This window comes from Ciona intestinalis, chromosome 13 (assembly GCF_000224145.3).
Source record: "Ciona intestinalis chromosome 13, KH, whole genome shotgun sequence".
NCBI lineage: Eukaryota > Metazoa > Chordata > Ascidiacea > Phlebobranchia > Cionidae > Ciona > Ciona intestinalis.
Window position 1 is genome coordinate 1,648,864 of NC_020178.2, and position 14,242 is coordinate 1,663,105.

The following is a 14,242-nucleotide window of genomic DNA, read 5'->3' on the forward strand; positions in this document are numbered from 1 at the left end:
TGTGCTAAAGATATCCCCTCTTTCCATACTATACAATAGGGCTTATCTGGTATGAAAATCAGAGTGTATTAAAAAGTTTCATCTGCCATTTGGCAAGACTTTTAAATATACCAGATGAGCCGCTAAAGGTTATTAACATTATGCCTGGTAGCAGAAGTAACAGAATTTATATTAGGGACGGGGAATGAGTGTCACTGAAAGGAGGCCACAAACCATGAATGTATTACAAACAGTGTATTGACTACCATGTATACTACATAAAAGAGAGGGTGTAGAAAAAGGCAAAATATGAGAGAATAGAGGAAAAAGGGGGAAGAGTTGATGTTCTGCATCAGATGAGGTTGAGAGTCCTAAGAGTAACATCATATGATGTAGGTAAACAGGCATTAGTTGTGTGTGATTGTTGCAGTCAGGTGTAGTGTTTTATAATAGTGTTGCAATAAATATAGTTAATCAGAATCAGTCAGTTTTGAATGTGCATATGTGTATTGTATATTCTACTGTTGTTGCTATCAGACAAAACAAGTAAGCAAGAATTGTTATTTACTTTGATCCCCTATGTTTATATGAAGTAAAGATTTGTGATTATAAAGGTTAGAACCTATGATTCAAAGTAATACCCAGGTTGTACTGATCTTTTATAACTAATTTAAGCTGCTTTTTTAAACTTAGTGTGATATGGCATAAGGTAGTAAAATTAGCCAACTCTGGGTCTAAATTTGTAGTTCCCTACTGCATGCCTCGCTGTAGAACCTAACAAAATAGAATATTGGTATCACCCTGGGTGTTGGGGTAATAGACCTACATCCCAGATCTCAGGTGTGCCTCACTGAAGACTTTACCCTTATAGAATAGAATCTCTATTATTGAGTGTCTATAAACTGCCTCAGTGGGGTCTAGATGGTAGCACCCTGGGTGTTGGGGTAATAAACCTACATCCCAGGGCTCAGGTGTGTCTCACTGAAGACCTTACCCTTAGAATAGAATCTCTATTATTGTGTATAAACTGCCTCAGTGGGGTTTAGATGGTATCACCCTGGGTCAGGTGTGTCTCACTGAAGACCTCATCCTTATAGAATATAATCTAACTATAATAAATCAGATATTACCACAAAATCAGGATCATAAAATTTCCCGTTTATTGCGATTGCTTCACTTAAATGCAATCCGCTCATATTGTGAGCTAATATGACCAAGATAATGTATTACTTAGTTTTAAATGTACATTTTCTTGAGGGAGTTTATCAAACACGATATAAAACAAACATTTCATTGTGGGAGCTCTCTTGCACCTCGTGTGGATTGTTACCGTTCAGGGGAGTAGCAAAAACGCGGCAGGTTTTGTTTTTTATGTCGACAATGCTTCTTGTGGGCCGCCCAATCCTTCTGCTGGCATGTGTAACCGCAATATCGAACAAGCTGGCAGTGGCCACATACGCTAAAACCTCGGAACTAAAATATAATTGGATAAATGAATGAATGAGTTTATATTATTTATTATAGCCGAGCGGGACAATGGCAGTCATTTTAACACAGGTGCTTTGTTTTATAAACCTTCCACGTGTAACTTTGTGAGTGTAGTTACCACGTATGTCGTATGTAACTTTGTGAGTGTTTTTCTGATTTTTTATACCATGAGATCCAAAAAGGGTGAAGATAAGACTATATACATTATGCCTGGAGCAGAAGTAGCAACAGTCAGCATAAGCAACATACATCAATACTGTAGAGTTATTGTTCTTACCTCTCTTTCTATCTTAGTGCATGGTGGGTAGTGACATTCATAAAAACTTTGTGTTTCGTCGTCATTACTGACCATTTCACCATTAGACTTGTAAAAGTGTGTGGCCATTAACCCTGGGAATTGTTCATCTATTGGATCATTAGGGAGTTGCTGGATGGCCAGGTAGTATAAAGATGGGTCACTGGTAAAGTAATAGGTAAGTTTAATAATATGGTTAAAATAGTGCATTATATTCAATATGGGCGAGGTCCTATAGTGAGGCATGCCATGGGACCTGGGATTTGGGCCAGAGTTGGCCATTACGCCAATATTGTATATGCGCATTATATTTTATATGGGTGAGGTCCTACAATGATGCACGCCTGAGACCTGGGATTTAGGCCAGAGTTGGCCATTACCCCAACACTGTATATGCACATTCTGTTCTATATGGGTGCGGTCCTACAGTGAGGCACGCCATGGGACCTGGGATTTAGACCAGAGTCGAAACTCTCACCTTCCACTCACTCCCTCTTGTGGTTCGTCATCCGAACAATTTGTGTCTCGAACAAGGCACAAATTCTCGAGCCTGTTGTCCACAGTTATCCCATTCTTATGTTCAACCTTAAACCCATAAGCCACGCCACCTCTGTGTTTCTCCCTGTGGGAATATAAGTTATGGTAATATATAAAAAAAATGTCCTCCCATGGCGGGAAAACCGCAGTGGTTATAACAAGGGTGTTTCACAAGTTATCATTGTTATTGACTGATAACATAGACCTGGGGGCCATCTCTTATAAGAGGGGATATGAATAAACACAACTCGTTTACAATGATACAAAGTGATGGCATGGTCAAGCCTTGAACCTGCGTAATGTACGTATCCTTAAGCCTAAACAAAGTTTTGCAAAAAGGAAACATTGAACCAAAAGACACATACGCCAAGAAGGTAGGTAGTTTTTACGTTTACAGATTGTATCTAAACCAAGTACTTACCACAGAATGTTATGCACAAGCCTGGCGCTTGTTCTCCCCTTTGATAGTTTGTAAGCATAAGCGTACACCTTTGCCCCGTTCCCATCTTGGTCTACTTCCATACGTGGTTCAAATGCATATTGTTCAACCAGTGATATATCCTCTTCATCTAGTATCGTGTATTTTGTCTGCATAAAGGGGGTTTGTGGCGTAAGGGTATTGGATATTAGGTTGTCATATTGCAATGTATTCTCGCTAGCATAATATTAACAAAAATCAGCGACTGCAAAATTTTCAAGGGCGTAAGTAGAATACAACAGAACAGCTTTACAAATACACAAATGGTTAGTAAGAGTCTAGATAGGCAGTCTTTAACAAATTTGTTGTTTTAACTTTTTTTAACAAAATTTCATCAAAAGGCAAGAAAGTAGGTAGAACACAAAGGAACAGCAACAACTTTTTCCTCACCTTTCCAGCAGCCTTACCAAGCCTCACAATCCCAAGTTTGACATCCGACACCGACATAACTTAACTACACCCCCCTAATACCTGGAAAGTAAATCATATGTGAACTTGAGCAATCTGTCAGAAACACTGGAAAGAATTGGAATTTAAAGGTAATGTTTATATAGTTTGATGGATTTTTACAAAACTAATTATAGATATCATTAGATGTTTGTTACAGAATTATTGTAACGTTATTTTGGAAAATACATACTTGAACATTTTTAGTTATTTGGCAAATCAGAACTTCGCATAGAGCTTCATTTAGGTTAAACACATTTAACTGAAGAAAAAAAACATCGAAAAAGGGATAAACAAAGTAATTTTAAACTTAAGTAATACTTCAGTAAGGGATCTTGGCAATTATTATTGAATATGATGTCAAATGTTGACACTTACAATAAAAGATCTCTTTCAATCCTACAATATGACTAGCAGCATACAACAGATAATAATATTTAAACGACTTTTTGTAGGACAAGCACAGTAATATTTGTAATACAAGAACAGTAAACTTGAACAAAAACTTCAATCTTTTATAGCTTTAATTCTTTCAAGTTGTTCTAAATATTTTGGATGTTCTTCATTTTTATGTGTAACTTCCAGCGGGTGGGGACAAAGATACCTCCGTTCTTCCATTAGGTCGTTACTAACTTTTCGTTGCATGATGTAATAATCGTCATAATTTACTTGCGCCAATTGAGACATTATAAGATAATTATCCCGGTATGTTTTCTTAACAAACGCAACGGCAAGAGCTCTTTCATGATCCGCGTTCCGCAAACCTAGGATCAAACTTTTATTGCATCTAGAAAGTACAGCAGTCATCCCATATATCTGTATAGCAGAGTCTGCAAGGATCTTCAATACCAATTGCTGGTCTTGTATTTTCTTCCCATATTTCCTTAACATTTGATAAACCCTTCTTCTGTATAACAAAGTACTTTCTTCTAACATTTCACCCATTGGTATAAGTGATGGATCCAGCCAGGATTTGGTTTTCGAATAGTTACGAACTGAAAATGAAGGCTCAGGAACTTGGCCACGATCGCTACCAGTTTTAAGATACCATTCCTCCTTAAACTGATCTGATATTGCTGTTAGCTTTTCCCTCATACTTCCAGCTTTGAAGGCCTTTAACCTCTGTTGTAGTTTAGCCCCAGCATACTGTAGACTTGCCAAAGCCACGTATAATCGTAATATTTCATTAGTTCCTTCAAAAATTAACAAAATTCTTGAATCTCTCAACATTCTTTCATAAGGGAAGTCCTTCATATACCCCAAACCACCAAATATTTGTAAACATTCACTCACAGAACTCCAAGCACATTCAGAGCTATATATCTTTACCATGGCTGCTTCTATTGAGCAATCTTGTGGTTCTCCATTACTATCCATAATATCCATCTGGCCAGCAGTCATATAAGCCATACTTTCCATAGCATAAGCTTGCATTGCCATATTGAATATCTTTTCTTGTATAAGTTCAAACTCTGCAAGTTTTTTACCAAACTGAGTTCTTTGGTTTGCATATTCTGAAGCCAAAGTAATTAAACGCTTAAGTTGCCCGGCCACAGTGGTCCCCATACTGAATCTTCCACTGTTTAAAATATTCATAGCAATCTTAAACCCACCGCCTACCTCCCCTAATACATTCTTAACAGGTATATGAGTATCCACAAAACTAACAGCGCAAGTATTAGATGCTCTTATACCAAGTTTATCCTCTGGTTTCCCACTTGAAACCCCCCCAAACTTTCTCTCTACAATAAATGCCGTAACTTTTTCCTTTACTTCATCATTAACATCCATTACTTTAGTTTTAGCAAACACTGTCATAACATCAGCGAATCCACCGTTTGTAATCCAAATTTTTTCACCGTTAAGTACCCAATGTTGCCCGTCATCGCTTAAATGCGCTTTGGATTGAATCGACGCGGCATCGCTCCCACTAGAGGGCTCTGTTAAGCAAAACGCGGCAGCCCACTCGCCAGTTGCCAACTTAGGAAGATATTCCATCTTCTGTTCTTCACTCCCTGCGATAAGGATTCCCTTTAACCCAATAGCTTGATGGGCAGCTAACATAACAGTAACAGCAGCATCTGATGATAATTCTTCAGCCACTCTTGCGTATTGAACATTATTCAACCCTAACCCACCGTACTCCACAGGAATCTGCATGCCAAACAAACCAAGATCTTTTAAACCCTGCACAACCTCTGGATCAAACTTCCCTTCTTCATCCATCTTTTTAGAATCAACTTTTTCATCGAAAAACCTTCCCACTGCATCAGACAACTGATTCAATTCACTTAAATCATCCTCACTAGGCAGGGTAGGGAAAGGAAATATCCATTTCATGTTTAGATTCCCTAGAGCCAATTCCCTTGCAAATGAAGCATATTTTCTTGAACATGTTGAAAACCTGTTTTTTCCAAGGTTATAATTGTATTTCTTGCCCCCATAGAATGAAATGCATGGATTTAAAGCTGGTAACCTTAGTGTTAAGTTGTTTAGCACCTTTGGTATTACTTTTAGCAGCACCATTACAAATACAACACAAATTAAGAACTGAAATGAAAAAGAAGCATTAAAAGCTATGCTGGTACAACTGCTGCTTTGTTACGGATTAGAAAAAGGTACGTAGTGTAATAAGCAATTTATATCGTATTACCATATACAATTATGCTTACCGCATCTCCGCATGTAATTCTAAGTGTGGCGTATTTTAGCTATTTTTAGGTATATAGACAATACTCCCAAAAGATTAGCACTATTGTAACCACTGGTTTTGCCGTTGTACGTTATAAACCACCGACTAAGCGCGGATCTGCAATGCCCATAGAAAAGAAAGGCATCTGTATTGATTAGGTACGCAAAAAACAAGTACGTTAAACTGTATGTATACTTGTATGCTCGCGCTAACTTAACAAGGCAAAAATATGCCAGGAAAAAAACTCAAGCCGCAATATAGCTGTTGTGAATAGCAAAGGACGTTATATGGTGTACGCCTTACCATATGCTTCTGTTTTGTATTGTATACAGAATTCATGAAAAAGTCTATCTGTCTGCAAAAAGGCATGCGAGTGTTACCGTGTATATTTTGTAGCGATAAATATTATAACATTTACGTAGGTAAATTACAAAAAAGTAATCTATTTTTTTTACATTTCTAATTTCTACAAGCTTCTGTCTTCAAATTATCATGTTAATACTAGTTCTGTGGCCTTTTAATTTGATTAAAGGTATTTAAAAAACGAAATAGAAACGTTTGGAAACACTGCTGACCGCAGTATAAATAACGTGCTGTGTAATTAAAAATAGTATTTTTCCTCAATTTAAAAATATACAAACGCACACTATGCTAACATAATTTAGTCAAAAATATATAAGATTAAATAAAGCACTTATTAGTTACGTTAAATTACCTTAAAAATCATTTTCATTATTTTATTTCAAATTTGTAAAGGATTGTGAAACACTGGTTGTTATGTTTTAGCTGTAGCAACCTGAAAAAATTGCAATTTGTTTTTTTTACTGTATTGGTGCTAAATTGTTGACTTTAATGAATTTTAGATTAATTTTGACTGTTCGTTTGTCAATTTTGACTGTTGTGTAATTTAAATGCTTGCACGTTTTTTTGCAAAATTATACATATTCTATTACTATTGTATCAATTAAAATCTAGAGCCAAGCCTTGAAAAACAGCCACAATGGAATATATGACGTATAAAGTGTTAGACGAAACCATTTGTGGCATGCAAGTGTGTCAACACCCTGTGTGTTGGGCAACCAACCAGAAGATAACAAGAGAAATGAACAAAGCTAAACTGGATCCGTACTCTGCTATGAGGTGAACATGTTTTGTACGCTTAGTTTTTCACATAGCCAGGATATTTACATGTTTTTTTACATAGTTACTAATAACCATGCACTGTATTCACATGTTTGTTTTTTACTCATATAATGCCATGCGAGGTTAAATAAGTTACATATGTGATAACTTGTAAGCGGGCACGAGGTGTATGAAACATAACACCCATGGTATAACAAATACAACAGAAGCATAAGGTTTATAGAACAGAACACCAGTGTTATAAGTACCATCACTCACTAACTAAGCATAAACAATTTAATCGACAATTTACATCAATCTAAACAGAAAAATGAAGACCGTATCTTCCCGGCCATCTTCTGCTAAAGAAGAGGAACCAGATCTTCCAGTTCTCACCATCCTCAATCTCCTGGATGAGTACGGATATGATCCTCGTGATCGCTTCTCACCATCCAGGGAGGATCAAAAGATGAAGAACATTCCACCTGAGGGGGTTAGCGCACTGCCCAAACTCACGCTTGAATCTCTTGCAAGGTAAAAAAAAAATGGTTTTAAAAATTTTACAAAAATAATTGATGTGTATACCTACAACATAGATTTTCTGGTCAGTTCCAATGGCAACATAGCAGCCCATTATTAGCACGTGGTTGTCTTCATTTTTACACAAAACCTTACTGGAATAACAACTGTTCAGATAAGAAAGTTTCATTCGTTCATTAGGCCAAACTTAACCCTTTTTGCCATAAAACCTTTCCTCCTCAGCTAAGCTAGGACTTCACCCAGTTGTCTAGATTACAAAATTATCACATAAGCAAGTTACATTTATTCGTTAGTTGTAATCCTAACCCGTATTCACTATAAAACCTACCCCCAGGAATGCATCAGATGACTTCACCCCCGCCCCCGCAAACACCCCAATGCACAGCGCGCATGGGTTCGGGGACTCGAGTACTTATTCTTCCAATGACCTTGGCTCCCACATGCGAGGCAAGACGCAACCCCACCCCTCGAGGAAATGGTGCAACAAGATTGATCTTGACTTATTGCCAGAGTTCGAACCAGTTAAAAGTAAAACAGTGTACGTCTGGGGCCCAAGAAATGAAAGGTATTTTAATGTTTTTTTATCTAGCATATTTGGGCAAGCTGTTATAGTAGATGTTCTATGTCTGGCTTCTATGATATTTTGGTGGAGAAGTCACTCAAATATATAATTCTTAAAGTAATGGACACGACTTTATTAAACCAAATAAACATATTTATATTTCAGGCCCACTACTGAAGGGTCACCAACTATGCAAAGCAAGTAAGTACCTTCCAATAAAATAATTACCTGGTCACATATCAGTAAGTGTGCCCGAGGTGTATGAAACAGAACACCCATGTTATAACAACTTTCCTTGTCCTGACATGCCACGATAAATAAGTTACATAAGTGGTAACTTGTAAGCAGGCACGAGGTGTTTAAAAAAAGAAAACACCCGTGTTATAACGACTGTTGTTGCCCGCCATGTGAGGATAAATAAGTTGCATACGTTGTAACTCGTAAGTGTGCCCGAGGTGTATGTAACAGAACACCCGTGTTATACCAACTGTCGTTGCCTCACCATGCGAGGATAAATAAGTTACATATATCCCACCAATTACATAATCATGACTTTATATTTCCCACAGAACAAAAGTCCGCCATACATTATCCCATGTTAGCTTGCCTATTGATAAAGTCCCGAAGAATAACAGCATGAAAGCTATTAAAGGGAGGAAGACCATCAGGTAATGTTGTATAGAGATTATTGCAATGTACTTGTTTGTCTCATTGGTAAAAATAATAAAATATAACTTGGATAACGGAGCCAAGTTTTAAAATTATTTAAACCAAAGGACAGTTAAAACATATTTACATTTAGAAAATAAGCGTGGTCGCTACACCTAGCACGCTAGCAGACAAACAAGCCATTTGAGTTTAATTATTATCCAGTTAGTCTTCTAATAGAGACCTCATCTGGATGAGAGGGTATATGATGTTGTTGCTGAAACGGATTAATTTTAGTTTTATCGGCAATTAATTTTAGTTTCATTCATTCATACTTATATATACTTTAATCTGGGTGTTGTGGTAATGGGCAAACTATGACCCAAATTCTAGGCCATATACAACATACGTGTATATATATATATAAGTTTAACTAACATGATCTTTTTCCAGCAAACAAAGACGACAAATTGAAATGAAGAATTTTAAATTCACCCCCGTTGATGGGAACGACACTAAACTCACAAACGAAACTCCGAGCGAGATTGATCAACTTAGATCTGTTCCCCTGGGTTGGTTGTGTTTAATGTATTATCTATCAGTGTTAAGATGTATGTATCCTGGGAAAGATAGTTAGTAGCAATTGCTCCAACCCAGTGGTCACTAATGGGTTGTCCAAATTGTTAGCCATACATAAAAACAATCACACACAAAGTAACATGCATGGTAACTTGTAAACAGGCACGAGGTGTATAAAACAGAACACCTATATTATAATGACTGTCGTTGCCCCACCATGCTATAATACATTTTACCTTGTTATATGCCATATGCTCCAAATCATTAATAAACTTTGCTCTTAGATGTTTTAATCAGAATAATGCAGCAAGCCATTGAAAACAATTTGCTCACCAGTAAACAAGCTGGGCTCCTACTGCAACAGGTATGTGTATGGATCTTCGTTCTATTATGCTTAATTATCCATATATTGTGTTTGCCTATCAATACACTGTAATACCTTTAGCAACTCGACTGTGGGCATGAGAGTGGCAACCATTGATAACCATGAATAAGTTCCACCAACTAACACGTAACTAACGCACCCATATTAAACCCACAGGTAGTAGGTCCCCAATACAAGGTCCCACCCCACTTTGTCCAAGACATCACTAAACAAACCAAAGGAAGCCAAACTGCTTTGTTCGAAACAAGAAACATGAAGGTATTTACATAGTTTGGTGTAGCAACCAGGCGTTTTTTCTTCTAAATAAATGTAAATGTGATTTTAACTGTAAGCTTGTTTTAACAACTGTTGTTTTATCGCTTTATTCTTATTATTACTTTATATCTTGTCCTGGGATGCATAAAAAAAACTTTAAACTAATAAAAAAGTTAGCTGATAGCAAATACAAAAAGTTACAGAATGAATGTAACTTATTATCCTTGCATGGCGGGCAACAACAGTCGTTATAACACGGGTGTTCTGTTTCATACACCTCATACCCGCTTACAAGTTACCATGTATGTTACTTTGTGGGTAATGTTATGGGGAAGTAGGATTTTTTTGGAGGCTTGTCAGTTACATAAATGTTGTCTCTACTTTAGTATTTGTAAACAGTGAGCATTGTAGTTTAAACAATGGTGATTATTAATAGATAGAAGAAGCCCAAGACGCAAGGAACCGAACCTCACAAGCTTTACCCACAGCATCACCTGTGTATCAACTTGATGGACCTAAGACTCCTATAGGGAATTACAAGTAAGTTTTATATATGATATATTTGTTGTGGGATGATACAACTGTAGTATGCCTATACGATGTTGGGGTAATGGGCCAACTCTGGTCTAAACCGCAGGTCCCATGACGTGCCTCACTGTAGGACCTCACCCATATAGAATGTGCATATACAATGTTGGGGTAATGGGCCAACTCTGGTCTAAATCCCAGGCCCCATGACGTGCCTCACTGTAGGACCTCACCCATATAGAATGTGCATATACAATGTTGGGGTAATGGGCCAACTCTGGTCTAAACCGCAGGTCCCATGACGTGCCTCACTGTAGGACCTCACCCATATAGAATGTGCATATACTATGTACGGATAATGGGACAACTCTGGCCTAAATCCCAGGTCCCATGGCTTGCCTCACTGTAAGACCTCACCCATATAGAATAGAATGTGTATATACAATGTTGGGGTAATGGGCCAACTCTGGTCTAAACCCAGGTCCCATGACGTGCCTCACTGTAGGACCTCACCCATATATAGAATGTGCATATACTATGTTGGGATAATGGGACAACTCTGGCCTAAATCCCCGGTCCCATGGTGTGCCTCACTGTAGGACCTCACCCATATAGAATAGAATGTGCATATACAGTGTTGGGGTAATGGGACAATTCTGGCCTAAATCCCAGGTCCCATGGCATGCCTCACTGTAGGACCTCACCCATATAGAATAAAGTGTGCATATACAATGTTGGGGTAATGAGCCAACTCTGACCTAAATCCCACGTCCCATGGCAGGCCTCACTGTAGGACCTCACCCATAAAGAATAGAATGTGCGTATACTATGTTGGGGTAATAGGCAAATGTGGCCTAAATCCCAGGTCCCATGACATGCCTCACTGTATGACCTCACCCATATAGAATAAAATGTGCATATACAATGTTGGGGTAATGAGCCAAGTTAGGCCTATAGAACTATAACAAATAAATCTCAATTGTTACGCTTTATATTTCCAGGTCTGTGTCGCGTAACTTACAATATTCTAATATGCAAATATCTGGGGTTTCCCCCCTGAAATCCCCATCCAAGCTTGCACCAATAGAAACAAGAGAACCAGGGTCAAGGGGTCAAGAGGTCAACGTTCAAGATGGTGGGTTGTATGTATTATTAGATTATATGATGGTGGGGAAATGTAAGATGCTTAAAGACCAGCTTGGTAATGGGTTGTCTAAATTATCAGCCATACAGAAAAAAATCACCTGCAATGTTACATTTGTGGCAACTTGTAAGTGGGTACGAGATGTATGAAACAGAACACCCGTGTTATAACGACTGTCGTGCCCCTCTATGCGAGGATAAATAAGTTAAACACGTGGTAATTGTTAAGCGGGCACGAGGTGTATGAAACAGAACACCTGTGTTATAATGATTGTTGTTACCCTGCTATGTGAGGATAAATAAGTTAAACACGTGGTAATTGTTAGGCGGGCACGAGGTGTATGAAACAGAACACCTGTGTTATAACGAGTGTTGTTGCCTGTCAAGTACAAAATAAAGCAAGTTACATATAACACCCACTGTTCATATACCATCCATACATTACAGCGAAGAAAGGAGTTCCATGCATTACTGGAGGTGGTACACAGGAGACCCACCCAGTCAAACCTTTCTATTACCCAAGGAGTCCAAGAGACATGTGTTTGCGTGAGTTTAAATCCAGCCAATTAAATAATATAAAAGATATGTATTCCGCTCAAAATGGCATCTCAATTTCTTATTTAAAAGAATCATTATGTACCACTACCCACCCTACTAAATAATTTTTCTCACTTAAGTATATAGTACGGTGGGGGAAGATGGGACAGCATTGGCACAAAATATCCAAATAACCTGATCGTGTTTTAAACAATTAACACTAGTCTAAGGGAGTCGTAAAGATATGGTTTTATAATTCTTTGAATGTTCTTTGTTTACTACCGAATGGGATGAGGAAATAGAATAAAAAGGTGTCTTATCTTCCCCACCCTACTGTAACTCGAAATCCTCCCCACAGGCCCTCTACCAACCCCACCCCCTCCTAGTCCCTCCACAGAACGAGACTCCCAGTATGATGTCATAATGGGGGGTTCGACGGTCCTCGTAAACCCATCTGGACCCCCGACACTTTCATCCGCTCGATCAACCGTAAAGAGGAGGTTTATATGATTTCTATGTTGTATTATAATAATAACTTTATTTGTCTCTTCGATTACGGTAGCGAAGATTTAGAATTATTTAAAACGAGAAAAGACAAGATATAGCGACAAAACAACAGTTGTTAAAACACGCTTACAGATAAAACAGATTTACATTTAGTTGCAGGAAAATAAATGTAGTTGCTACACCTATTACATTCCTAGTACAAATTGCATTCATTGTTTAGCAGGGGAGTAAAATTGAAGAGCGGTGATGAATCTGAATCAAGTAATGGGGGAGGGAAGAACACTGGAAGGAATGTCCCATGGCCACAGGTCAGCTCTGATTTATCTAATGCTTCACTCAAGCCCTATAACATAAAGTGGTGGATCATATAAATGAATGAATAGAACTTATTTATCCTCGCATGGCGGGGCAACGACAGTAGTTATAACACGGGTGTTCTGTTTCATATACCTCGTGCCTGCTTACAAGTTACCACGTATGTAACTCATTTATCCTCGCATGGTGGGACAATGACAGTCGTTATAACATGGGTGTTCTGTTTCATACACCTCGTGCCAGCTTCTGTGTTACCACGAATGTAACTTTGTGGGTGATTGTTTTCATTTTTAAATATATATTTGTGTTTTTAAGCCAGTGTTTCCAGGTTGATGAAACTGACTTCATGAGTGATGCATCAGAACCCATAGCTGGCAACACTGCTCCACAACAACAACAACATGTTTTATCCCCACTAACTGAAATACCGGTTTCAAAACCAGCTTCATCCAGATCTAGCCGGTCCCATCAGGCTTCGGTAAGCTTCCTAATTTATCATTTATAATAACTTGGGATTGTTATGTTGGCATAAGGTGTATAAAGACACCATGTGTGTCCCTGCTTACGAGCTACCATGTAATTTTGTGGATGATTGTTTCCTCTGTAGGTCTTGAATAAATGTATGTAACTTACTTTATCCTCATGTGGCCGGAAAAAAAAACAGTCGTTAAACACCGGTTTCCTGTTTCATACACCTCGTGCCAGCATACGAGTTATCATGTATGTTACTTTGTGAGTGTCTTACAATTTGTACAATGCCCACAACGGTAATAGTATTGAGCCTTGAACCCACAACCCCTAGGTAACAGACAGGCCCACTTACCACCAAAACACATCCCCAGTAACCAAGTAATTCTGCAGCAGGTTGATAAACTGGATCAGCATCGAGCCCTCTACTCCCCTGCCCCCCCGCCCCCTTCTCCTGAGGTCCCTCCATTACACCTGCGTGATGTCATCGAAGGGGAATCCCCCACACCGGAACCAAGGGTTGACATCACTAGGGTTGCTACCGGCAACCGAGCGGAAGATCTCGTTATTTCTGGGACGACAATTCCCGGTGTTCTTAAGTCTTCTTCAGAGCAAAAAAGAAACAAATAAAAAATGAAAATATTTTATTATCGTGGTTGTTACTCTTGTAATTCTCTTTATTATATTTGTCTTCATGCTGCTTCCTCTCTCTTGATACTTTTTTCTTCCTTGTCTCT

The 14,242-nt window shown here is 38.3% G+C and overlaps 3 protein-coding genes across 6 annotated transcripts; 1 reads left to right on the plus strand and 2 right to left on the minus strand.

The window, feature by feature from the left end:
* Positions 1–1,129: 1,129 nt before the first annotated feature.
* zf(mynd)-12 (zinc finger protein (MYND)-12) lies at positions 1,130–3,233 on the minus strand. Its single transcript, NM_001129871.1, has 5 exons — positions 3,168–3,233; positions 2,721–2,887; positions 2,241–2,384; positions 1,745–1,925; positions 1,130–1,452 (listed from the first exon to the last, which is right to left on the minus strand). The coding sequence occupies exons 1-5, from the start codon at positions 3,222–3,224 to the stop codon at positions 1,306–1,308; spliced, it is 696 nt and encodes a 231-aa protein (NP_001123343.1). The 5' UTR covers positions 3,225–3,233; the 3' UTR covers positions 1,130–1,305.
* A 16-nt stretch (positions 3,234–3,249) lies between these two features.
* Positions 3,250–5,778, minus strand: LOC101242364 (acyl-CoA dehydrogenase family member 9, mitochondrial-like). Its single transcript, XM_004226780.4, has one exon. The coding sequence runs from the start codon at positions 5,748–5,750 to the stop codon at positions 3,732–3,734; it is 2,019 nt and encodes a 672-aa protein (XP_004226828.1). The 5' UTR covers positions 5,751–5,778; the 3' UTR covers positions 3,250–3,731.
* Positions 5,760–14,152, plus strand: LOC100182221. 4 transcript variants are annotated; one of them, XM_018814662.2, is made up of 16 exons: positions 5,760–5,842; positions 6,892–7,056; positions 7,366–7,572; positions 7,913–8,143; positions 8,306–8,341; positions 8,710–8,808; positions 9,242–9,360; positions 9,652–9,731; positions 9,909–10,010; positions 10,444–10,547; positions 11,537–11,670; positions 12,126–12,224; positions 12,574–12,715; positions 12,943–13,030; positions 13,366–13,515; positions 13,899–14,152. In XM_018814662.2, the coding sequence occupies exons 2-16, from the start codon at positions 6,917–6,919 to the stop codon at positions 14,133–14,135; spliced, it is 1,968 nt and encodes a 655-aa protein (XP_018670207.1). In that variant the 5' UTR covers positions 5,760–5,842; positions 6,892–6,916; the 3' UTR covers positions 14,136–14,152. The 4 variants fall into 4 exon arrangements, with proteins under 4 accessions (XP_018670207.1, XP_018670209.1, XP_018670208.1 ...); XM_018814664.2 differs by having other exon boundaries at positions 13,902–14,152; XM_018814663.2 differs by having other exon boundaries at positions 12,946–13,030.
* The last annotated feature ends 90 nt before the right edge of the window (positions 14,153–14,242 follow it).

Excerpts from the sequence above, each read along its gene's own strand:
- LOC101242364 (XM_004226780.4), bottom strand. The coding sequence starts at position 5,750 with ATGGTGCTGCTAAAAGTAATACCAAAGGTGCTAAACAACTTAACACTA.
- LOC100182221 (XM_018814662.2), top strand. The coding sequence starts at position 6,917 with ATGGAATATATGACGTATAAAGTGTTAGACGAAACCATTTGTGGCATG. Across the intron at positions 10,011-10,443 it reads TCGAAACAAGAAACATGAAG|ATAGAAGAAGCCCAAGACGC; the intron begins GTATTTACATAG and ends GATTATTAATAG. Across the intron at positions 10,548-11,536 it reads ACTCCTATAGGGAATTACAA|GTCTGTGTCGCGTAACTTAC; the intron begins GTAAGTTTTATA and ends TTATATTTCCAG.